This window comes from Eumetopias jubatus, unplaced genomic scaffold (genome assembly GCF_037043125.1).
Source record: "Eumetopias jubatus isolate StellerSeaLion01/CBP00866 unplaced genomic scaffold, mEumJub1_p1.0 scaffold_11, whole genome shotgun sequence".
NCBI classification, from domain to species: Eukaryota; Metazoa; Chordata; class Mammalia; order Carnivora; family Otariidae; genus Eumetopias; species Eumetopias jubatus.
Genome location: NW_028274817.1, coordinates 92,396,797 through 92,419,982, shown reverse-complemented (window position 1 = coordinate 92,419,982; position 23,186 = coordinate 92,396,797). Strand labels below are relative to the sequence as shown.

The following is a 23,186-nucleotide window of genomic DNA, read 5'->3' as shown; positions in this document are numbered from 1 at the left end:
TCTGCTACTCATTCTTAAGGGAAACTGCAGTATCAGTTAGGATTAGGGTCGGTTATGTGGCGCAGAAAGGCTATAATAATAGTTGCCTGACAAGAGAGATGCTTATTTCACATAATCCATGTCAAACTTTGAAAGTTTCCTTGCTTTCTTGTGTAAGATGTTCCAGACTCAGCTTGTATTTTCTGCTCCAGGTCTGGAATCAGTCAGTTCTCCAAAAAGCCCTGATTCTTTTCAGTGGAAAATGGTATCTAGAGGCCACAGTTTAGGGACACCTGGCTGGCTCAGTCCTTAGAGCATGCGACTCTTGATCTCCAGGTCGTGAATTCAAGTCCCATGTTGGGTGTAGAACCTACTCCAAAAAAAAAAAAAAAAGAATAGAGGCCACAGTTTGCACAGTTTGGATACTATGTTTTCTAAAGAGGCACAGAATGCCCAGAGTCGGGGCTGTGTTTCCAGCCTCCCTTGCACCTAGCTATGAGTGTATGACTAAATTCTCATCCATGGCACATATGGAGCTGTTTGCGATGACTTCTGGGAGATATCTTACAAGAGGCAGGTGTGACTTGTCCCTTCCTTCTCCCTGCTATCTGGAATGTGGATATGATGGCCAGCACTCTGGCAGCTTCACTGAACCATGAGGTAAAAGCCGTGTGTGGGGGGGGAAAAAAAAAGCCGTGTGTGGAGAGAGACAGAGCAAAAGTTGGTATGGCGACACAGCACTGCTTACCTCTAGACTTCCTTATTGTGAAAGAGATTTAAACTTCTATTTTGCGGGGCGCCTGCGTGGCTCAGTTGGTTAAGCGACTGCCTTCGGCTCAGGTCATGATCCTGGGGTCCTGGGATTGAGTCCTGCGTCAGGCTCCCTGCTTGACAGGGGGACTGTTTCTCCCTCTCCCTCGGCCGCTCCCACTGCTTGTGCTCTCCTGCTCTCTCTCTGCCAAATAAATTAATAAAATCTTTAAAAATAAAAAATAAAAATAAATAAACTTCTATTTTGTTAAAAAAAAACCTTCGATCTTATTTAAGTCACTATTATTTTATTCATGTGCTGTTTTTGTTCACCCTTTTGGTTTTGGCCCTCAAATCCAAAGCTGTTCTTTACTGGTATAGCAGAGTGTTGATTAAATACATCCCAGGACAATAAAATACCATGTCAACCATCAAAAATATTGACAAAGAAGTATAGTCATTCACATTGAAAGATGTTTGCCATATATTGTTTTAAAAGCTGCTTATAAAGCACACGAAAACAAAACAAAACAAAACAGAGAGATGCACAGAAAAAGAAAATTGAAAGCATAATCACCCAAACCTTGCCTCCCCCGTCTCCCTCCCCCCCGCCCCCGGCACCATGGGCTTGCAGTTCATTTGTATAATAAAAAATTTTAAATTTTTAAATTAAAAGAATTTTTTAAACTCCTGCCATACACTGGATTCCCTGATTTATTTATCAGGAAATTAACCAAGACCCCAGGCTCGCCGGCCTCACTGCACTGTTTCTCTGAGCCAGAGGCTCTTGAAGTGGTCTCTTTGCCCCTACACAGGGGTTGAATCATCTGGAAATTTGTATGCCGTATTTTTGTGCGAGTGAAAAAAATCTCCAGGCCATACACCGGAGTTTGCAAACTGGTGAGCCCCAGAGCCTAACCGGGGTGGTTTTATTTGGCCTACACAGCGTTTTTATCAATGTCATGAACGACTGTGAGGGCTCACATAAAACCCTGATTACTGGCTTCTCTTCTGGAGAGTCCGAAGACATGGCAGCAGTCTGACGCAGGGCATCACCGGCCCCTTTCCACAGGGCCCTGTTCCGTCCACGGGTCAGCCCAAGACAGGGCACGGATGGGCAGCGGGGCCCGAACTGCTCGTGCGGGTTGCTTCGTGAAACATTACAGCCCTCCCCAGGCACTTCAGTGGGGTTCCTTGGTTTCCATGCACTCAAGGATTTCCCGCCTGTAAAGATTTGGAGCATGTGCGGGGCAGAGGAAGCATGATGGCTTTAAAACATGCCTCCAGATTCTTTGACACTCTTCCTACACAAGATAGAATCTAAACCATCTCTTTTTGAATACAGGCCGGCCTCAGCTACTCACTGGTAGCAAATAGAACGTGATGAGTAGTGGCATTGCGGGTCATGAAAGGAAACACAACTTCTTTGGTGTGTTTTTTTTTTTTTTTAAGATTTATTTATTTATTTGAGAGAGAAAGAGCACGAGCAAGGGGAGGGGCAGGGGGAGAGGGACAAGGGGACTCCCCACTGAGGGCAGAACCCAACGTGGGGCTCGACGTGGGGCTCGATCCCGGGACCCTGGGATCATGACCTGAGCCGAAGGCAGACGCTTAACCGACTGAGCCACCCACGCGCCCCAGGCAACACAGCTTCTGAGTGGTCCCCGCTTTTAAGGGATGCTTGCCTTTGGAACCCAGCCAAACCAGAAGTTCCTTTTTGACATCTTTATTGAAATATAATTCACATGCCATAAAATTCACTCACTCAAAGTGTATAATTCAAGGGTTTTAGTGTCATCACAGACTCGTGCGACCATCACCGTGATCAGTTTTAGAGTACTTTCATCACCCACCAAAAAAGCCCCAGGGGCACCTGGGTGGCTCAGTTGGTTAAGCGACTGCCTTCGGCTCAGGTCATGATCCTGGAGTCCCGGGATCGAGTCCCACATCGGGCTCCCTGCTCAGTGGGGAGTCTGCTTCTCCCTCTGACCCTCTTCCCTCTCGTGCTCTCTGTCTCTCATTCTCTCTCTCTCAAAATAAATAAATAAAATCTTTAAAAAAAAAAAAAAGCCCCAGACTCCCCTCTCCCCTCCCTCCCCCAGCCCCCGACAACCACGAATCTACTTTCTGTCTTTGTAGACGTGCCCATTGTGGACCTTTCGTACAAATGGAATCGTACAATACGTGGCCTTGTGTGTCTGGCTTCTTTCACTCAGCATCATGTTTTCACGGTCCATCCGTGATGTAGCAGGTGCCACTCCTTCTTTCCTTTTAGTGGCTGAATCATATTCCATTGTGTGGAGAGACCTCATTTTCACATTTATCCATTCATTAGTTGATGGGCATCTGGTTTCTATCTACTGCTTGGATCTTAGGAATCACACTGCTACGAACGTCTACAAGTGTTTCTCTGGGCATATGTCTTCGTATCTCTTGGGTACACATCTGGGAATGGAATTGCCGGGGCAGGCTTACGGGAAATTTTCTATTTAACAATTTTTTTTAAAAGATGTTATTTATTTATTTGACAGAGAGAGAGCGCACACGCACAAGGGAGTGGCAGGCGGAGTGGCAGGCAGAGGGAGAGGGAAGGGGGAAAGGCAGGCTCCCCCCCACCACCCAGCAGAGAGCCCAACGCGGGGCTCGATCCCAGGACCCCAAGATCATGACCTGAGCCGAAGGCAGACACTCAACCAATTGAGCCACCCAGGTGCCCCTCTAATTTAACATTTTGAAGCACTGCCAAACTCTTCTCCAAAGTGGCCGCATCATTTTATATTCCCATCAGTTGCGCATAGTGTTCCAATTTCTCCATATCCTCGCCAATACCTGTTTTGTCTGTCTTTTGATTACAGCCATCCTAGTGGGTGTGAAGTGGTAGCTCACCGTGGTTTTGATTTGCATCTCCCTGATGACTAATGATGTCGAACATATTTTCTTGTACTTATTGGCCACTTACATATCTTCTTTGCAGAAATGTCTATTCCAATCCCTCACTCATTTTTCTGTTGTTGTTGTTTTCATTTATTTGAGTAAGCTCTCTACCCAACGTGGGGCTTAAACTCATGACCCTGAGATCAAGAGTTGCACGCTCCTCCAACTGAGCCAGCCAGGTGCCCCTCCTTTACCCATTTTTTAATTGGGTAATTTAATTTGTCCTTTTATTATTGAATTGTAAGAGTTCTTTATATATTCTGGATATAAGTCCTTTATCAGATGTATGATTTGTGAATATTTTCTCGCAGTCTATGGGTTGTCTTTTCACTTTCTTGATGGTATCATTTGCAGCACAAAAGTTTTTAATTTTGAGGGTGCCTGGGTGGGCTCAGTTGGTTAAGCGACTGCCTTCGGCTCAGGTCATGATCCTGGAGTCCCGGGATCGAGTCCCGCATCGGGCTCCCTGCTCAGCAGGGAGTCTGCTTCTCCCTCTGACCCTCTTCCCTCTTGTGCTCTCTATCTCTCATTCTCTCTCTCTGAAATAAATAAATAAAATCTAAAAAAAAAAAAAGTTTTTAATTTTGAAAAAGCTCAATTTATTTTTTCTTTGGTTGCTTGTGCTTTTGCTGTCATATCTGAAAAAGCATTGCCTAACCAAGATCACTCCTTTTCTCCTTAAAGTTGTATAGTTTTGGTTCTCACACTTAGGTCATTGGTCCATTTTGAGTTAATTTCGGGGTACAGTGTGAGGTAGGGGTCCAACTTCATTCTTTGTGCATGGATTCAGTTTTCCCAGCATCATTTGTTAAAAAGAGTGTCCTTTCTGCCACTGAGTAGTCTTGGCACCCTGGTCAATGGTCTCTATGTCCTTATGCCAGTATAAGCCATAACGCTTGGGGCTGATTTCGTTTTATTCAACCAGTCCCCGATTAGAGGTACGTGGGCTGCTTCCAATCTTTTGCTATTACAAAAACTTCTACAGGGGCACCCGGCATCCTAAAATCTTAAAAAAAAACACAGACACACAAAAAAACCCTGCTCCAGAGTATAGCTTTCTGCATACATCCTCTCGTGTATTTTGTAGTAATATCTTTGGGATCAATTTCTAGAAGTGTGATTGCCACACCAAAGGGTAAATTTGCTCGATGTTGCCCAATTTCCCCCTATAATGGCTGTACCATTTTATATTCCAACCAGCAAGGTATGAAAACGCCTGTTTCCACACCGCCTCCCCCACAGAGTATGTTGTCAAACCTTTGGGCTTATGTCCATGTGACAGGGGCAACATAGTAATTCACATTCTTCTTCTTATTAGCAAGATTGAACGTCTTTTCACATGTTTAAGGGCCATCTGCATTATTTTCTATGACCCTCCTAGTCACATGGTGTATATTTTCCTATCAGGTTGTTGACCTTTTCCTACCCTGCTTTCAAAAGAATGAGCTAATGTTCTAAAGAAGGACAACAGGTCCAACACAACAGAGAATTACAATTTCAATAAAATGTAATAAAATGGGGTGACTTTATGCAACTGTCACAACTGGAACAGGGGTCAGCAGGGAAGGGAGAATGGATAGAAGGAATCAAAGGAGGGGCGCCTGGCTGGCTCAGTCAGTAGCGCGTGTGACTCTTGAACTTGGGGTCGTGAGTTCGAGCCCCACGTTGGGTGTGGAGCCTACTTAAGAAAAAATTTTTAAAAAATACAATATTTGAAGGAATCGAGTGAAAGAGAGAAGCAGTTGAAGGAAGGAGTGATACGAACCTTCCTTGCTTCTTTTATTGGAGGATTGAAATCCAGCGGTGTAACGCAGCCACCAGGCCACCTTAGAAAGGTCTCGCCCTTTTAGCCCGAAGCCTTTGGCTGGGAACGTTATTAGCACTTGTATAGACCTTGCAAATCCCGCAGAGTTGGGGGTCGCAGAGGCTGAGGCAAAAGTTAAGCCTTGGGCCAATCACCTAGCCTCAAAGTTGCCTCCAAAATGTATTCAGGGTCATGCTCCCGCCCGCCAGCAAGATTAATCTGTAGAGAAAAGCCGGGCAGATAAGAGATCATTGCAAACTCTTAGGATTTTCCTTCTGGAATTGTAGACATAGGATGTGCCTGAAGACCAGAAACTGTTTACTTCTGTTATTTTAAGCATCACACAGGTTCCAATCAGAAGAAACTTCGGCTTCCAAAGTTCATATCCGGAGCCTGCTCCCTTTCTTCTTTCTTTTCTTTCTTTCTTTTTTTCTTTTCTATTATTTCTTTTATTTTCTTTTCTTCCTTCCTTCCTTCCTTCCTTCCTTCCTTCCTTCCTTCCTTCCTTCCTCCCTCTCTCCCTCCCTCCCTCCCTTCTTCCTTCCTTCCTTCCTTCCTTCCTCCCTCTCTCCCTCCCTCCCTCCCTTCCTTTTGTCTTCCTCCTCCTTCCCCCCTCCCCCACCCGGTAACCATTTCCCTCCCTCTGCTGCCCCCCTAGGTGACAACTATCCTGAATCAGGTCTGTATCACTCCTCTTCTGTTTTTTATCTTTACCAACTAGTCAGAAACCCATTAAGACTATAACAGGGGATGGTGCCTGTTTGTAATGTTCCATAAATGTGCCATGCCATGCAAATTCTTCTGTAAATTACCTTCTATTTTGATCAGCTATGTCTGGGACATGCATCTACCTTGGTTGCTGTAGCTCGGGTCTAGTATCTCATTGGTTGACTGTAAGCCAACTTATTTATCCACTCGTCTGCTCCAACACCCCCTCCCCGGAGGGGCCTTCCCTGGCCTGCCCACTCATCTAGAGCCGGCCTTTTCATTCTTTTTCCTTCTCTTCCTCTCTTTAATATAAGCACGCCGAGGAAAAACACCAGCTTCCAAAAGCAGATGTGGCCCCTGCTAACCCTGCCCCCAGTCCTTTCTCACAGCACGTGGGACCCAGGGAAAGTGTGTACGTGTTTAGGTGTTTGGGTAGGCCCAGAGGCAGAGGCAAGCTGGAATGGGACAGGAAAGCGAGTCTTGGGGAAGTAAGCAGGAAAAGGTGAAGGGGAGCCTTCACACCCTCGTCAGGTGGGCCACTTGCAGAAGGTGAGGGAAGGAAGGTGGGGTGCGTGGGACTCGGAGAGAGTGCATTCCAGTTCAGCCAGGCCCTTGCGTCCTAAGCCAGGCCACCCACTGGAGGAGGCCCACGTCTTGCCAGAATGAGCCTGCCTCAGCACGGCTGCTATGCTCAGTCACCGGCTGGGAAGGGCCCACAGGAAGTGTGGCCTTGGCTTGAACGTGGAGCCGGATCCAGGGGAGCCGTGGCCTGGACCATGGGTGGACTATGCCCCCCAGGGCAGGTGTGAGCTGTGCCTTCTCGTGGCCCGCTCTGGCCAGCGACTTGGCTTTGGCTGCCTGTCTGCAGGGACTTCATGAGGACCTCTCTGCTCGGGTTGGAGACCTGGCGGCCCAATCCATCCTCAGAAATCTGTTCGTCTGAGCCAGGGGGCTCTCGGAAGGAGGGCTCTAGGAACTGAACGTGGGTGTCCCCCGCCCCCCCGCCCAAATTCACCTCTCGGAACCCTACCTGAGGAGCTGGAGCCTTCGGGAGGTGACTAGGTCATGAGGTGGAGCCCTTAAGAGTGGGGTTAGTGGCCTTATAAAAGAGGCCACAGGGCTAGCTGGCTACTTTTCCACCACACAAGGACACGGTAAGAAAGCAGCCATCTGGGGCACCTGGGTGGCTCAGTCATTAAGCTTCTGCCTTCGGCTCAGGTCATGATCCCAGGGTCCTGGGGTCGAGCCTCACATCGGGCTCCCTGCTCCGCAGGGAGTCTGCTTCTCCCTCTCCCACTCCCCCTGCTCACGCTTGCGCTCACACTCTCTCTCTCCTCTCTCTCTCTCTCTCTCAAATAAATGAATAAATAAAATATTGGGAAAAAAAAAGAAATCTCCATTGTTTAGGAGCCACCCACTCCACGGTACTTTGTTATTATAGCAGCCTGAATGAATTAAGACAGGGGGTGACTTCAGCGTGAGAAGGAGAGACACCCCTCCCCCAAAGCCAGACCCACATCCAACCCCCCCAAACTCTGCACCTGGGCTTCAGGAGGGGTCTTGATGGAGAGGGGCACAAAACCTCTTGGGCCTTCTGTTTTCGGCAGCATCCTAATACCTTTTGGAAAAAAGGAGAAGAGTGACACGGTAATAAATGTTTTAACCTGCCTCTGTCTCATCTTTCTCTCAGGAAGCTGCTTGGAGAGGCATTGAAAAAAGGCTGAGATGAAAATTACAATTTTTTTTCCTTTTTTCCCCCTCAACTTATTATTTTGAAAAATTTCAAATCTATAGAAAAGTTGAAAGAACAGTTTAATATATGCTTTACCTCGATACACAATTAGTAATATTTTGCCATGTTTTTGTTATCTCTGTGTGTGTGTACTTTTTGCTGAACCATTTGCAAGTAAATTACAGATGTCATGAAAATTCACCCTTAAACACCCTAGCGTACATCGCCCCAGAACAAGAACATTTTCTTACATAACCACAACGCCATTATCACTAAGAAAATTTACATTTATTCAATAATGCCCTCTAATTTATAGCCTTTTATTTCAATTTCCCATTTAACTCTATAGTGAGAGAAACCACATCAGTGGTTGCCTGGGGTGAGGGAGTCATTGAAAGCAAAGAGGCACCAGGAAACTCTTGGGGGGGGTGATGAACACGTTAGATGCTTGACTGGGAGTGGTGGTTACAGGGTTGTGAGATTGTCAAAACTCATAGAACTGTACATTGAAATGGGTGTCTTTTATTGTATGTAAATTATACCTCATTAAGGTTGATTTTTTAAAAATTTCTCCAGTAGTCCCCAAAGTGTTTTATTTATTTATTAAAAGATTTTATTGATTTATTTTTAGAGAGAGAGAGAGGGAGAATGCAAGGGGCAGAGGGAGAGAGAGAGAGAATCCCAAGCAGACTCTGTGCTGAGTCTTCTCTCCCTAATCTCACGACCCTGAGGTCATGATCTGAGCCGAAACAAGAGTCGGACGCTTAACCGACCGAGCCACCCAGCGCCCCCCAAGAGTTTTATAGCAATTTTTTTTCTGTCCTAGAATTCTATCTAGGTTCATGTGTTGCATTTGATTGCCTTGTCTCTTCATCTTCTCTAATATAGAACATTCCCTTCTGTTTTTGTTTTCATGACATGGATTAAAAAATAAAAATAAAGGAAGGCCAGGCCAGTTGTCTTGCAGAATGTCCCACATTCTGGATTTAGCTGTCTCCTCATGATTGGATTCAGATTACACGTTTTTTTAAAAATTTATTTATTTGACACAGAGAGACACAGCTAGAGAGGGAACACAAGCAGGGGGAGTGAGAGAGGGAGAAGCAGGCTTCCCGCAGAGCAGGGAGCCCGATGTGGGGCTAGATCCCAGGACCCAGGGGTCACGACCTGAGCCAAACGCAGACACATAACGACTGAGCCACCCAGGCGTCCCTGGGTTGCACATTTTTGACAAGAACACTACAGAGGTGATGCCATGTCCTGACTCAGCCCATCTGCCAGTCTATCCCTCCACAGGCAAGGCTCACTTTGTAGGCTCCTTGCTACAGACTCGGGGTCAGCCATTTCTTCAAGCAGTCCCTGGTTCTTGAAGGCGGAGAATGGTATTTAGAAACCAAGAACTTGCTGCTAGATGTGCTCATTGTTACTGGAGCGTCAATGTCTTTTTGGCCATTTTAGTGGACAGAACTTAAAAATCCACATTGTATTTGTTTTGTTTAAATCTTGAGTTGACAATTCAAATCCAGCATCACAGGGTGCTTTCTCTTCCCTACATTCTATATTCATATTTCCCTTCTCACACGGTGGTTTCCAACATCACCAGTATCTTTGCTTTGTCCTATGATGCACGTAAAATACGTTCAGAATTATGATACAAATACCACTACACGAGATCTGCTAAGTAGAGTTCAAGATATCTTTGCAGTTCTTTTTGTCCTTAGAATATATTCCATATAGTTAGGCTCCATGAACCTACTTAAAAAAAGAAAAGAAAAAAGAAAAAAAAGGGGCTCCTGGGTGGCTGAGTCAGAATATATTCCACTAAGGATGTGTACTCCGTGTTCTGCTTGAAACTTACTTCAGTTAACTTTTTTCTGTGGGGTGATGTTGTCAATGTGATACAAAGTTTAATTTGTTCCTGTTTACATTCAAATTCAGCATTTGCCCTCAGTCATTTATTTTTATTTTTGGCTTTTGGATATTTAAACCACTTAAAACTATATAATCTGCATACCCAGGGAAGTCTGGCCCCTTCTGTGACCCCTCTAGCTTTTGCTATTGAGAACTAGCATTTGCCATGGTATCTCTGCGTTTTCCCAGCAAACAGGTCATCAACAGATGGTTGAGATAAGAAAAACACAAATCTAGCTTGCAGAAATTTACAAATTGTGTGTGAAGGGGCAGGCTCACTCCAGGGTCTATTTTTTTAAAGTACATGACTTTTTAGTTTAATTTTATTTATTTTAAGATTTTGTTAAAAAGATTTTATTTATTTATTTGAAAGAGAGAGAGAGAGCGAGAGAGAAGACAGCACGAGTGGGGTGAAGGGCAGAGGGAGAAGAAGGCTCCCCGTGGAGCGGGGAACCCAATGCGGGGCTCCATCCCGGGGCTCCTGGGATCATGACCCTGTGCCAAAGGCACACACTAAACCGACTGAGCCGCCCAGATGCCCCAAGATTTTTTTATTTTTAGGTAATCTCTACACCCAACCTGGGGCTCAAATTTAGAACCCCAAGATCAAGGTTCACATGTTCTATCAACTGAGCCAGCCAGGCACCCCAAGTGTTCAGTATTTTTAAACGAAGAAACATAAGCATTAATCTGGTGCCTACCATCTATTGGGCCTGGTGCTTGGTGCTCTACATATGGTATCTCATTTAATCCTCACAACAACTCTGAAAGATAGGTATTGATAGTCATCAAAAAACATTTTTTTTAACTTTTTTTTAGGCAGGCTCCACACCCAGCATGGGGCTCAGATTCACCACCACGAGATCAAGAGTTGCATGTTCTACTGACTGAGCCAGCCAGACGCCCTATACAATTTTTTTGTATTGTAGAAAATTTCAAATATAACCAAAATGAGAAAAAGAGTATAATGGAAATAAACCCCCGTGTACCCATCACCAGCTTCAACAATTACCAACTGATGATCAGGCTTGTTTCATCTATACCTCTTCCTTACCCCTCCTGGATGACTTTGATGCAAATCGCAGATATCTTGTTATTTCACTCATAAATATTTTAGCATGTATTCCTAAAAGATAAGGACTCCACCAAAAAATGTTCAGTGTTCTTATTTCCCTGGTTTTCACAAATATATATTTTTAAAATTCTTTTTATTTATTTATTATTATTTTTTAAAGTTTTTTTTTTTTTGGACAGAGACACAGCGAGAGAGGGAACACAAGCAGGGGGAGCGGGAGAGGAAGTGGCTTCCCGCTGAGCAGGGAGCCCGATGCGGGGCTCGATCCCAGGACCCCGGGATCATGACCTGAGCCAAAGGCAGACGCTTAAGGACTGAGCCACCCAGGCACCCCAATTTATTTATTTATTTTTTTAAAGATTTTATTTATTTATTCATGAAAGACAGACAGAGAGAGAGAGAGAGAGGCAGAGGGAGAAGCAGGCTCCCCGCTGAGCAGGGAGCCCGACGCGGGACTTGATCCCAGGACCCTGGGGTCATGACCCGAGCCAAAGGCAGATGCTTAACCATCTGAGCCACCCAGGCGCCCACCCCAATTTATTTTTAAGTAAACTCAATACCCAACGTGGGGCTGCAACTCAGGACCTCGAAATCAAAGTTGCGTGCTCTATCAACTGAGCCAGCCAGGCACCCCTGGTTTTCACAAATACATTGTTTTTTAGTTTGCTCAAATCAGACTCTAAGGGGCGCCTGGGTGGCTCAGTCGTTAAGCGTCTGCCTTGGGCTCTGGTCATGGTCCCAGGGTCCTGGGATCGAGCCCCGCATCGGGCTCCCTGCTCGGCGGGGAGTCTGCTTCTCCCTCTCCCACTCCCCCTGCTTGTGTTCCTGCTCTCGCTGTCTCTCTCTCTGTCAGATAAATAACTAAAATCTTAAAAAAAAATAAAATAAAACCACTGTACAAATCAGACTCTAAGATCCATATTCCCCAACTCTTAGTGTTTAAGTCTTTTCAGTCTATAGGTTCCCCTCCATCCGTTTCCCCCTTACAGCTTATTTGAAGAAACCGCATCACTTGCCTTGTAGAGCCTCAGCCTGGCTTTTGCTGAATACACGCCCATAGCATCCTAACATGTTCTTCTGTCCCCCTGTATTTCCTGTATATTGTGACTAGATCTAGACCTGCATCGTCCAGCATGGTAGCCACTAGCTACATGGGGCTATTGAGGACTTGAAAAGTGGCCAGTCGAAATTAAAAAGTGGGGTGTGTGTGTGTGTGTGTGTGTGTAAAATACATGTTGGATTTTTTTTTAAACAATTTATTATTATTTTTAAAGGATTTTATTTATTTGAAAGAGAGAGCACAAGCGGGAGGAGCCTCAGGCAGAGGGAGAGGGAGAAGCAGGCTCCCCGCCGAGCAGGGAGCCCGATGAGGGGCTCGATCCCAGGACCCCGGGATCATGACCTGAGCAGAACTCAGGCAGACGCTTAACCGACTGAGCCACCCAGGCGTCCCTCACGTTATATTTCTATTGGGGAGCACTGCTTGATCAGTCTTCAGGTTCAAATTTTTGGCAAGACAACTTCATAGGAGGTGAAGTGTTTTCCCATCAGAAGGCTCACAAAACCTGGTTGTTCCTTTTTGTATTTTCCTTTATTTTTGGTAATGTTGGCATTCATAAACGATCATTGCCTAGATCCACTCGTTCATGAAGGGTCGTAAACTGGTAACATTCTGGGATTTCTTCAGGTGCTGGCTGGGATCCTGTCGTAGAGCAAAACATTTCCTTTCACATGGGAAAGGCAGGGGAAATGCTCAATTCTTTCCCTTTGCCAAGTTTTCAAATGATGAGGTTTTCCCCAACACTCCTCCATCGGGGGAATCAAGGGAATTTGGTTTTGCATACCTTTATGAACTCACAATTTGAACAATTCATGCTTATTTATTCATTGCAGCTATCCTCACTGATGCTCAAAGCCGTCCATATTTATCCTATTGGAGGCTTCTCCAAGTTGGTTGCTGTGTCTTTTTGACAAAGCCCCACCAGCTTATTGTGTCCGTGCACACTCCCCAAACTGCAATCAACCGTTTCTCAAAGGAAGCTCAATTCTTTGTAGTGGGATAAGGTATTTAGAAACCACAGTCTGGGACCTAGTGGTGCCCATTTCTATAGGTCATTGTTTCTAGGCCTTTTCAGCAGTGGACAGAGCTACGAAATATATATATATATTGGCTACGAAATATATTTTTAAAAGATTTTACTTTTAAGTAATCTCTGCACCCAACGTGGGGCTCGAACTTCCAACCCTGAGATCGAGAGGCACGTCGTGCTCTGCTGACTGAGCCAGCCAGGCACCCCGAAATATTTTTTTAAGATAAAACTCATCATGACTTCATAGTGATACTACTTCTAATTCAGCTTCGGGACTGCATAATTTGTATTCAACCTCACCAGTCCTGCATTTGCATCTCCTTTCTCCTGTGCTGAAACTCTCAGTTCCCAACAGCAACAGATACTTTTTGCTTTATCTCACAACACAAACGGGACCGGCTCGGAATAACAATGCGGACGCCACCACGAAGGATAGGGTTACTGAAAACAAATTTGAAATGTTTTTTGCCCTTTTCTGTCTTCAGGGTAAATCCACAAAGGATTATATAATCAATTGGTCGTGTTCTCAAGTCTCTTGGAATAGTTCTTTTCTGTGTAACTGGGTACAAGTTAGGTTTGCTTCGTTTGGTTTTTGATTTGTAGGCATTGCTTACAGTTGAAAACTGTGGAAACTCTAAAGTCAAATCTGTACAATAAGGAAATTCAGAGATGTATAGCTTCCACCCTCTTTCAGTTGCAGCCGGTTCTATTTTCCCCAGATGTAAGCATTCATTCTTTCAAAGGTGTTTCATTTTTTTCTTCACCTTGTCTTTTCATTTAACGATCTACGCTGAAGAACATTCTAAAGCCATTCAGAGAGCAGGTCCCCAATCCCTTGCACGGATGTACCAGTTCGTTTACCCAGACCCCGGCTGACAGAGACCTGGATGTCTTCGGTCCTTTACCATGAACAACTATTAGGCCAATTTGCCAAAAGAGAACAAGGCTGAAAGAGTACCATGCCCAAGTTCACGCAGGTGGTAGATCAGATTTGGCTGTAGTAGAAAAACTCAAACTTAACAGTGGCCTGCCTCGACATCATCACTTCCTAGTGTCCCACATAAAAGCCAGGCAGGGCGGGGCGGGGCTGGGGGGCTCTGTCACACCAGGGTGTCGGGGACCCAGGCCCCGCCCCTCCCACAATGGGAGCACGTTTCTCCGTCAAGGGCAGCTGCTCTGGCTCTCGCGGTCGCAACCACAGTCCAGCCAGGGGAGGGAGAACAGGACACCTTCAGAGCCACCTTCAGAAGTGGAAGGAACCGCACTGCTGCCCCCCACCCGGGGCGAGCAGGGAGTGACTCACTCTCCCCGTGATCTCACTGCAGCCACGGGGGTCTCTGGGTCTCACACCGCGTCTTACATGGCATCTCCACGGTCTACACCCAGCTAGGTGTGGTCGACACCCACGTCCCCGCGATTCCCACGGGGGAGCTTCTGCGCCCGTGCCACCTCCTCTCTACCCGTGGTCAATGCTTTGGCCCGTCTTCGTCCATGTTTCCACACGTGTAATACATGTTCTTTATGCTCTGTAATGCTCCTCCAGCTGCAGGAACCACCGCCTCCGTTGTTTCCTGAACCAAGCTCAGTACTCCCCCGTCCAGCCCGTAAACCTGGGGCTCCCACCTGTTTCCTTGGCTTAATTAATAGAAATGCCCTTCATCCAGGATGGAACCGCAGCTGGCCTCGGGCCCTCCCTTTGCCTCCAGCCCAACTACGAATACAAAGAGCTCAACGCCCTGGTGTTCTTCTTTGCTTTATTTTGGGCCCGTGGGAGCCCTTGGCTGCCTGCAAGAGTTTGGGCTCACCAGTCCTCTTTGCTTAAATTACTTCCAAGGGTCTGTGTGACAGGTCTTGCTATTTTTTTCCTTTTTGCCACTCTCACCTGCTGTTTTTCCTAAAAAACAAGAATGCAGCAAATGATAAACAGTCGTTTTGATACCGGAGTGGGGGATGGGCGGAAAACGTGGCTGGGGATGGAGAACAGGAACCTGTTATTTCTGAAATGTGTGGATTGTTTTTCCTTTCTTTTCTGGTCAAAACGACTTTTATTTATTTATTATCTTTTCAAAAAATTATTTATTTGAGAGAGAGCGAAAGTGGAGGGGCGGGGAGGAACAGAGGCAGAGGGAGGAGGAGGCTCCCCGCTGAGCAAGGAGCCGAAGCGGGACTCAGTGCCGGGACCCTGAGATCATGACCCGAGCCGAAGGCAGACGCTTAACCGGCTGAGCCACCCAGGCGCCTCTACTTTTTTTTTTTTAAACAAAATAACTTTTTCGGGGGCCAGTTTTTTTTTTTTTTTATTATCATGTTCAGTTAACCATTATTTCTTAACAATGAAAGTGGATTTCTTTTGGGGCGCCTGGGTGGCTCGGTTGTTAAGCATCTGCCTTCGGCTCGGGTCATGATCCCAGGACCCTGGGATCGAGCCCCGCATCGGGCTCCCTGTTTGGTGGGGAGCCCGCTTCTCCCTCTCCCACTCCCCCTGCTTGTGTTCCCTCTCTGGCTGTGTCTCTGGCAAATAAATAAATAAATAAATAAATAAATAAATAAATAAATAAAATCTTTTTAAAAAAAGTGGATTTCTTTCTGATTGGAAGAATTAATAGATCAAAACCACTTGTTGGTTGCCTTTTGTCTTCAGGACATATCCCAAATGTCACATGGTACTCCACGTCTTCCCCAACAAGGGGCTCTGTCATTCCACACGCCAGGTTATCCGACGGTGCTGCATGTCCCCCTTCCCAGCTCCGCCTCGCTATTCTCACCTGCTGAGGCTTGCCGACCCCACCCTTTGCCCGCTTCAAGACCCCACTTGAGTACAGCATTTCCGTGGCCTCCTCCCAGCCCCCAGAACCCCCTTCCATCTGCTCTGCCTTCGTGTTCTCCACGTTCGACGCAGGCCTAGAAAGCACTCGGGGCGTTCTGAGCACCAGTGGATTTGATACAAGGAGTCACATGCTTATAAAATCTTTGGGAGGGACCACTGGGTTCCAGAACAGTCTGCCAGGGTTGTCGTCCAGGCGTCAGAAAGCAGCCGCCACAGCCCCGACTGCTTCTGAAGACCCGATGTTGGAAGGCTGGTAGTCACTCCAACTGGCCCACATGCCTTGATGAGCTCTCGTCGGCAGCTCCTAAGAGCAAGAAGATGCCTCTCCCTCACTCTTGCCTTCCAAACCGAGCTAGGAGCTCTCAGCTTTCCAGGCTCCGCAATGAAGGAAGGACGTGAAAGGACATGGGAGAGAAACTGAGTGCTAACTGAGGGAACCCAGCATGGACACTGCTGGAAAAGGAAGAGCAGCAGAGTGGCAGGGTGGTCAAAACTACAGGCCTGGACCGTAAGAGGTAACAAAAAAAACATGAGGTCTGGAGGGAGAAGGGACGCGACCCCTCGGTGTCTAGAAGGATCGCTCCTTGAAGATGAAGGGTTGGCCATGAGGGAGTTACCGTAGTCCATCATGGCCAAAGACAACATGAAGGGCGTACTTGGGCATCAAGAAAAAACTGGGAAGAGAAGGATCTGAGAGACATCAAAATATATGCCCACGTACTGAGCTTTTAGGAGAGGACTGCAAACTGTGTTCTGAGTATCCTTGGTCCGCTCTGGATTCCAGACTATAAATTCCTCTGAAGTCCTCTGTGGGGCACTGACCATCACCACTGCCTAAAAAGCATCTGTGACAACAGTAATGTTGCAGGAAAACATACGACACAAGATACTTCGGTTTTCTCCTTTCCTCAACAGGTTTATTGCCTTTTAAGAAAATTTTTGTAAAATATAAATACAAAGGCAGAGAATTTACTTACAAAGTTAAAACACAGATTTCAAACATAAACACACAATTCAGAAAATTTTAGTTTTATGTACATTTTCAAGCAACCTCAACATATTATGTTAGTTTTCAATATTTTACAGGGTACAGAAAAAAATAGCTCAAAGTCTTCTTTAAATAAGAGCATAAAATGTTTAAACATATAAACAATCCGGTTTGATGCGTGAAAACTAATTTCACAGCTTTTAAATTAGGATATAAAAGTTTCATACAATTAGTTGTTGTGTGTGGATATGGTCTGAATTTATATTACACGCTACTGGATTACATCCAATAGCATTTACCTGGCCTGAGCAGGTACTCTGTAAACAAAACATAAAGTTACAACAATTGCCAAGTGCCTTCACCCAATTCATGCCCCCAAACCAACCACGTGGTTCTGGCCACACTTGAAACAGCTCTGTGTGACACTGAGTCCAAGTGTGCAGCTCCTTTTGCTCATTTTTTTTTTCCTTAAAAAAGAAATGGAAAGAAACTAATGTTCCAAGTAAAAAACGAACAGATCCCAAGGCAGGTGTGCATTTGAAAAGTAAAGAAACATTGTAACAACGTCATAAAGACTGGCTGAGAAGTTTGAAAGAGAAAAACAAAGAAAAGCAAAAACAGAAACAAATAACAACATGTTGCTAAGTCCTTCTGACTGGAGTCGTTTCTCTTATATAAAGAAGAGATATTTCCATATGTAATAGTGTCCTTTCTTTACAGAAATAGTCGTATTATGACACATATGCACAAAGATTAACACTATGACACACTATACACGGCGGGCCCGGCGAGCTCACCAGTAGTCGTCCGACGCCATGTCGCCGGGGTGCAGCCACTCCATGGACGAGCCCAGCAGAGTCTGTAGCTCGCTGGTGAACTCCACCAGATCTAAGAGCTCCTTGCTTTCTGGGTTGAAGGCCTCCAGGTCTTTGGAGCAGGAGAACAAGAGACTTGCCGACACTTGCCGGTATAATTCAGCCTCGGCGATGGTGACAATTTCCACGTTCGGGAAGTTGCAGCGGAAGATGCGGGAGGACATTTTCAGCTTCTTGAGCACATCCGAGAGCAGTAGCCAGTTTCGAGGCCTGCGAACAAGACAGGCGAGTGGCTCGAGTTTCTGGGCCAACCTGAAGGCGCCTGGGGCTAGGAACCCCCACGCCGCCGGGCCGGCCGGGCCGGGGGACGGACACGACACGGTCACTTCTGCTGGGACACTGCCGCCCCGCCCCCGTGTCTCACCATCCCGAGAAGATCTACTTTCGGAGGCGAGAACGCGAGACGCGTCCAGATTTGTTAAGCGGCCGACTTCGGCGGCAGCGGGGGCGGCACCTCGGAAGGAGCCTCCCCTCGGGGTGCCGCGGTGGCGCCAGAGGCTGACAGGCAAACACCTGCTCACTCGGCTCTGGCCACAGCTCGGGTCACCACTGTCCAAGGCGAGTGCCTCGCTACTGTCGCTGTGGGACGCCTTCTGCATCCCAGCCCCAGAGCCGCGCACCGAGGCCCCTTGGGTGGCTCCTGTCCTCTCCGCTGACCCTCCCGAATGGAGCATCGTCAACGCGGAAGGCCGGCCGGCTTGCCTCCCCTCCCCAGCGCCTCCACCGCCACCCCTCAGGGCTTTGGGGAGTGACGCCTTCGAGGAGGCAGGTGTTACATTCCTCCCAAACACCCTGGCACGCTTTATGATTCCTATTAGGAATAAAATGTCCCGGTAGCGGCATACGTGTTTACAACTTCGGAGCCTGAGGAGGACGTTACTCATTAAGCACCTGTGTCAACACACAGCCGAAGAGTCTCCTGTCGTGCACACGCCCCCAAGGGCCTGGTCGTCTGCGGCCCAGTGGCCCAACCACGGGGGCAACGCTGGGTCTGACCCAGTCTGATGACACTCAAGATCCCAGGTACCATATCATGTTCTTTTCAGTCTTACACGAGAAGGGGGTCTATCACCAGAGGCCAACAGACCTAAAGTGCCTTGGAAGGTCCCTACGGTGGCCTGTCGTGGGGGTCTCCTAAAAGAGGAGCCCTTTCCGAAACAGTTTAGTGACCTAAGGATCCAAGCTGCCCCAACTCTTCTGTGAGATTCCAGTCACCGAATTCAATGTCCTTTGGGCTTGGCAGGGGTGGTCCCTGATCAGGGCAGTTAGGTCATGCTGTACTTCCCCCTCCGCACCTTTTCTAGAAAGAATCTACTGCGGTACGTGGAGTTTGTGGGATTCATTCACCCACACCCCCCCTCATCTGCTGAAAGGGGTTTCTGACTCCTGCCCGCGCCGCGCGCCCGCCCAGCAGCCCAGCTCGTTCTCAAGCACACGATGGCCATGCTCACCCTTGAGCGACGGACACTTGGATGTTATAACATGGTAGGAGGGGGCTTTCCGAAAACTCAAATTCAAACACATCGCTGTAGGCCTCATCGTCGTCGTCCTGGTCCTCTGGCCCTGGGGGGTTCGCTAAAACATCATACCCACTTTCATCATCTGGTTCTAAATGGAGGGCAAACAGGAGAGAAAGAAACCAGCAAGCTGCTGTGAGAGGTCCACCATTGTCAAAAGAGGACTCTTTAAAATTCCTTGCCCCACTCAGCCCTGCTTACAGCACCCACTGCCCACCGTCCCTCACCCACCGCCAGAGAGAAACGTTCTGTAACTCCTTCACTTGGCCCTGAACAAGAAAGGACAACGGCTCACCACACACAGAGCTGCCATAGAACTCCCAAGAGCCATTGGAGTCTTCGTCACTGCGACCCTGGAGGTCATTTAAATAATCTGGAGAGAGAAAAACAAGATAAAGCCCGCTGGGGGGGTGAAGTGCTGACCGCCGGAGGGGCATGTCCCTGCGCTTCCGAATTTCCCTGCTCTCAGCCACATGGGACCGGACCTACATACCCGTCCACCTGCCTTCCAGACAGACAGACCACCCTTACTGCCCCTGGCCCACCAAAAAAGCTAGACTGGCAAGCTGAGAACTCTCTCAGCCCTCACGAGACAGTACGTATCTCCGCTCTGAATTATGTATCCGTTCTCTGAGAGACTAACTTTCCCCAGCAAGCGTCACTGGGGGTGAAGAAGGGTGGGCCCCGTGAGTGAGGGGTAGTCCCCGGACAGAAGTGTGTGAAGAAACCATCTTGAACGGCTAGCCTAAGACCGTTTCTTGAACTTCGTCGTACCTGTTAAAAACTTTTCCATAAGTTCGCTGTGGGTCATTTTCATGATGGTTCTACCTGAGTACGTAGCCAAAGTGGGGTCAGCACCATAGGAGAGGAGCAAGCGGACAATTTCCAAGTGATCATTCTCAACGGCATCATGGAGAGGTCTAGGAGAGACGTGTCACGGGATTAAGCCTGTGCTGGCCTCTGACATCGGGTGAAACTGGATGTGCGCGCGCCAGGCCTCCCGGGCACACTCCTCCCCAACGAGGTGGGCCGCTGCCGTTCCGGACAGGGAAGCGGGGGCACGGTGAGGGGCCCAAGGTCAAGCCACGACTCATTCTGTTGTTATGTCTACATGTAACCCTTTCCAACGTAGGTGGAAGGGACAATTTCAAGCCCAATTCTCAAATGCAAATCTATTTTAATCCAGGCCCCAAGGAGGAACTCAAGCTAAAATGAAACCATTTTCAATGAACTTAAGTAGTGACACAGACTGGGGAGAAAAGAATTTACGGCCGGGGGGGGGGGGGGCGCGGGTGGGGGTGGGGCGGGGAACCACACCATTATGGAAGCCAAAACATCAAGCAGTTGTTCTACTATTTAAATAAATGAATAAATAAATCTTATTCCTTTTTTAAAAAGAAACTAGGTACAAAGCAGAGCCTCTCCAGAAAGCCACACATCAGCAGGTTGGAGATGAATGATCACGACACTGGCCCAGGAGCAGAGTCCCTGGGGTGAGGCCTGAGGAGGGTAGAGTTTTCCGGCCCGTGTCCACTGGGGTCAGAAGGCTGCCTGCAGTCCCATCCTGAGGGAATGCTATTTGGAAACCATGAGACACCAAATACCTTGCGGTTTGGCTAATTGTATGCCTGTCAGGAAAGCCCTATGCCCCGCCTCCCGGCTGCATCCCACACACAACCAGGAAAGACGCTTGGGCTGACTCCGACCTGGGCCTCTGATCCGAGGTCAAGGACAGGGTAAGGGACAGGCCTGGGGATGCGGGTGGACACGGCAGCTCCTCCGGAGCCAGTGGCCTTTGGCCCTCTGTATTCCTGAGACTATCAATTCACGTGTATTTTAAATACGCCCATTTCCTAGATGCTGACCAAGGGTGCAGGAGTTAAAAAGCAACACCCTCAGTTATTCACATAGGCTCCGACATCTTCAGGGCCTTCTGTCCAGGGGAGCCTTAGTAATTCTTAAAGTTCTATCTACGTTTGCCAGAAAGGTCTGTTCGATTCCATTCTAGAAGACTCCGCCATCAATGTGCTTAAGTTATCACTCTCCACCTTTCCTTCTGGGGTTTTCCGCGTGCCCTGAGAACCACCGTCACTGACCTGGTTCCGTCCTGGGCACTGCAGTTGACGTCTGCACCGTATTCGAGCAGGTGCCGCACGATGTTGAGCCAGCCCCTCGCACAAGCCTCATGCAGGGCACAGTAACCGGCATTGTCTCGATGGTTCACATCACAAATCTTGTTCTCCAGGCAGTACAAGACCACCTCCTGTAGTGGGGGAATGCCATCAGACCACTGCACCAGGAACCCTGCAAGGATGACCTCGCCATAGCCTGGCAGTGCCTGCTCTCAGAGGGCGTGCACCCCCGGGGCCCAGAGCCCACGAGCAGCGCGGGCCGGCGGTGAGGGGGCGGGGGGGCTGGCGTGCCGGTGAGGTGGCAAGAGCACGTGTGATGGAGCCAATGGGTGGTAGTGGAGAGAAACACAAATCCAGATAAAAGCGTGGATGACCAATGCACGGAGATTAAATCAGCCCGAGAACGTTCCTTCACGTAGAGAGGGGAGGGATGGCGGGTTAGGTTAGCCAGGTCCTCCCACCCTCCTGCTTACAGGGTAAGTAGCGTACAAGAGAGGCACTCTCTTTGCACCACATCGAACATCGAGAAAGGACACCAAGTGCTTCAAATAACCTCACCCTCTGTTTGACCTCGCGCCACCCCACTGGGAACAGAATCAATATATAATATTTTCATAGTTACTTAAGTTAATGACAGGGATCCGAAAAACCGCACGCTGCAACCTACACATCTCGAGAACTAAATAAAACAAGTTCACCCTTCCCCCCACCGTCTCAGAAGGTATTCTGTGTCAACGGTTGGCATTAGAATCACTGTTATTAATCTGACTTCTTTGGTGTGTTAAAATATTAATATGAACCGCTCCCAGTAAGCAGAGCAGTAATTTATTCAATGTTTTATTACCTTGATTAAGAAAGTTTTCAAACACATAGAACAGCGTTTGCCACCAGAAAACACCCGACACTGTTTTCCCACCAGTCATGCCCAGCAGAGAGCTGTCAGGTTCCCAGGGCTGGGGGCAGGCGGGGCTGGCCTACACGCGGTCTCCTTGCAGAGGGGGAGGTGGACGGGGCCTACACAGGCCTCCTTGTGACAACTTTGAAATAACTCATCTGCTAAACCCCAAACAGGGGTCGTTCCAGCCACCTGCAGATATAAGGTGGGCTCTGCAAACCTCCTGGGCCCTTCCTGGGACCCATCAATCAAAAGTGGACCAGTTAGTTGGGAGTTAACTAGAATGTTCCATATGCTCACCCTGTGAACCTAATGTTGCATGCTGGTAAACCCGGCCACTGCTGTCCTGTTGCTTCAGGTCACCGTGGCAGCTCCCCTCCAAAACAGGAGGGGGAAGAAAGAAGGCATGCCCACAGATGCGTTTCTTCGTTTGGAGCCCAACCTGCCAGAAAGCCCACAATCCTCCGGGCTCCCAGGCCACCTGCCCCGAGCCCTGGTATCCAGGATACCACATGAAGCTGCTGCTCTTTTAGCAGGCCCTCACTAGCCAGACTCGAGTGGACGGCTGCAAGCTAATGAGTTGTGTGCCCCAGCCAGGGAGAGGCCTCGTCACGTGGCTCTGGGATCAGGTCTGAGCGCCACCGACTGCTGTGTGCAGATCAATTTACCCGGGTCCCGGCGGCCTGCCTGGGGTCCTACCAACCCAGGGTTTATTTGCTCTGACAATTATGGCCTTCACCTGGAAACCTCCGTCGCTACCGGGCTGCTTTGAGGGTACCTCGAAATGAAAGGACAGCCAAACTGGTGGGCGAGGCGACTCTCCTCTCCTGGAGGCCGGCAAGAAAGGCAGCAGGCCCCGGCCACCCACGGGACCGCCCTAACTGCACTGTGCTGTTTATAGCACTTCTGTTTCCCCAAATGAGGATGTCACCTGTTATCCCACAGTAACCTGTGGCACGGCAGGAAGGG

The 23,186-nt window shown here is 48.1% G+C and overlaps 1 protein-coding gene across 9 annotated transcripts in view; it reads right to left on the bottom strand.

Annotated features, from left to right (window-relative positions):
• Positions 1-16,697: 16,697 nt before the first annotated feature.
• BCOR (BCL6 corepressor) overlaps positions 16,698-23,186 on the bottom strand; it is a 44,976-nt gene continuing 38,487 nt past the window's right edge. For all 9 annotated transcript variants that reach the window (XM_028113408.2, XM_028113407.2, XM_028113414.2 and 6 more), the window contains 5 exons: positions 21,287-21,453; positions 19,965-20,110; positions 19,486-19,563; positions 19,125-19,281; positions 16,698-17,883 (listed from right to left, as the gene is read on the bottom strand). In XM_028113408.2, the coding sequence (XP_027969209.2) occupies positions 17,592-17,883; positions 19,125-19,281; positions 19,486-19,563; positions 19,965-20,110; positions 21,287-21,453 (840 nt within the window). In that variant the 3' untranslated portion in view covers positions 16,698-17,591. The remainder of the gene's footprint in view (positions 17,884-19,124; positions 19,282-19,485; positions 19,564-19,964; positions 20,111-21,286; positions 21,454-23,186) is intronic.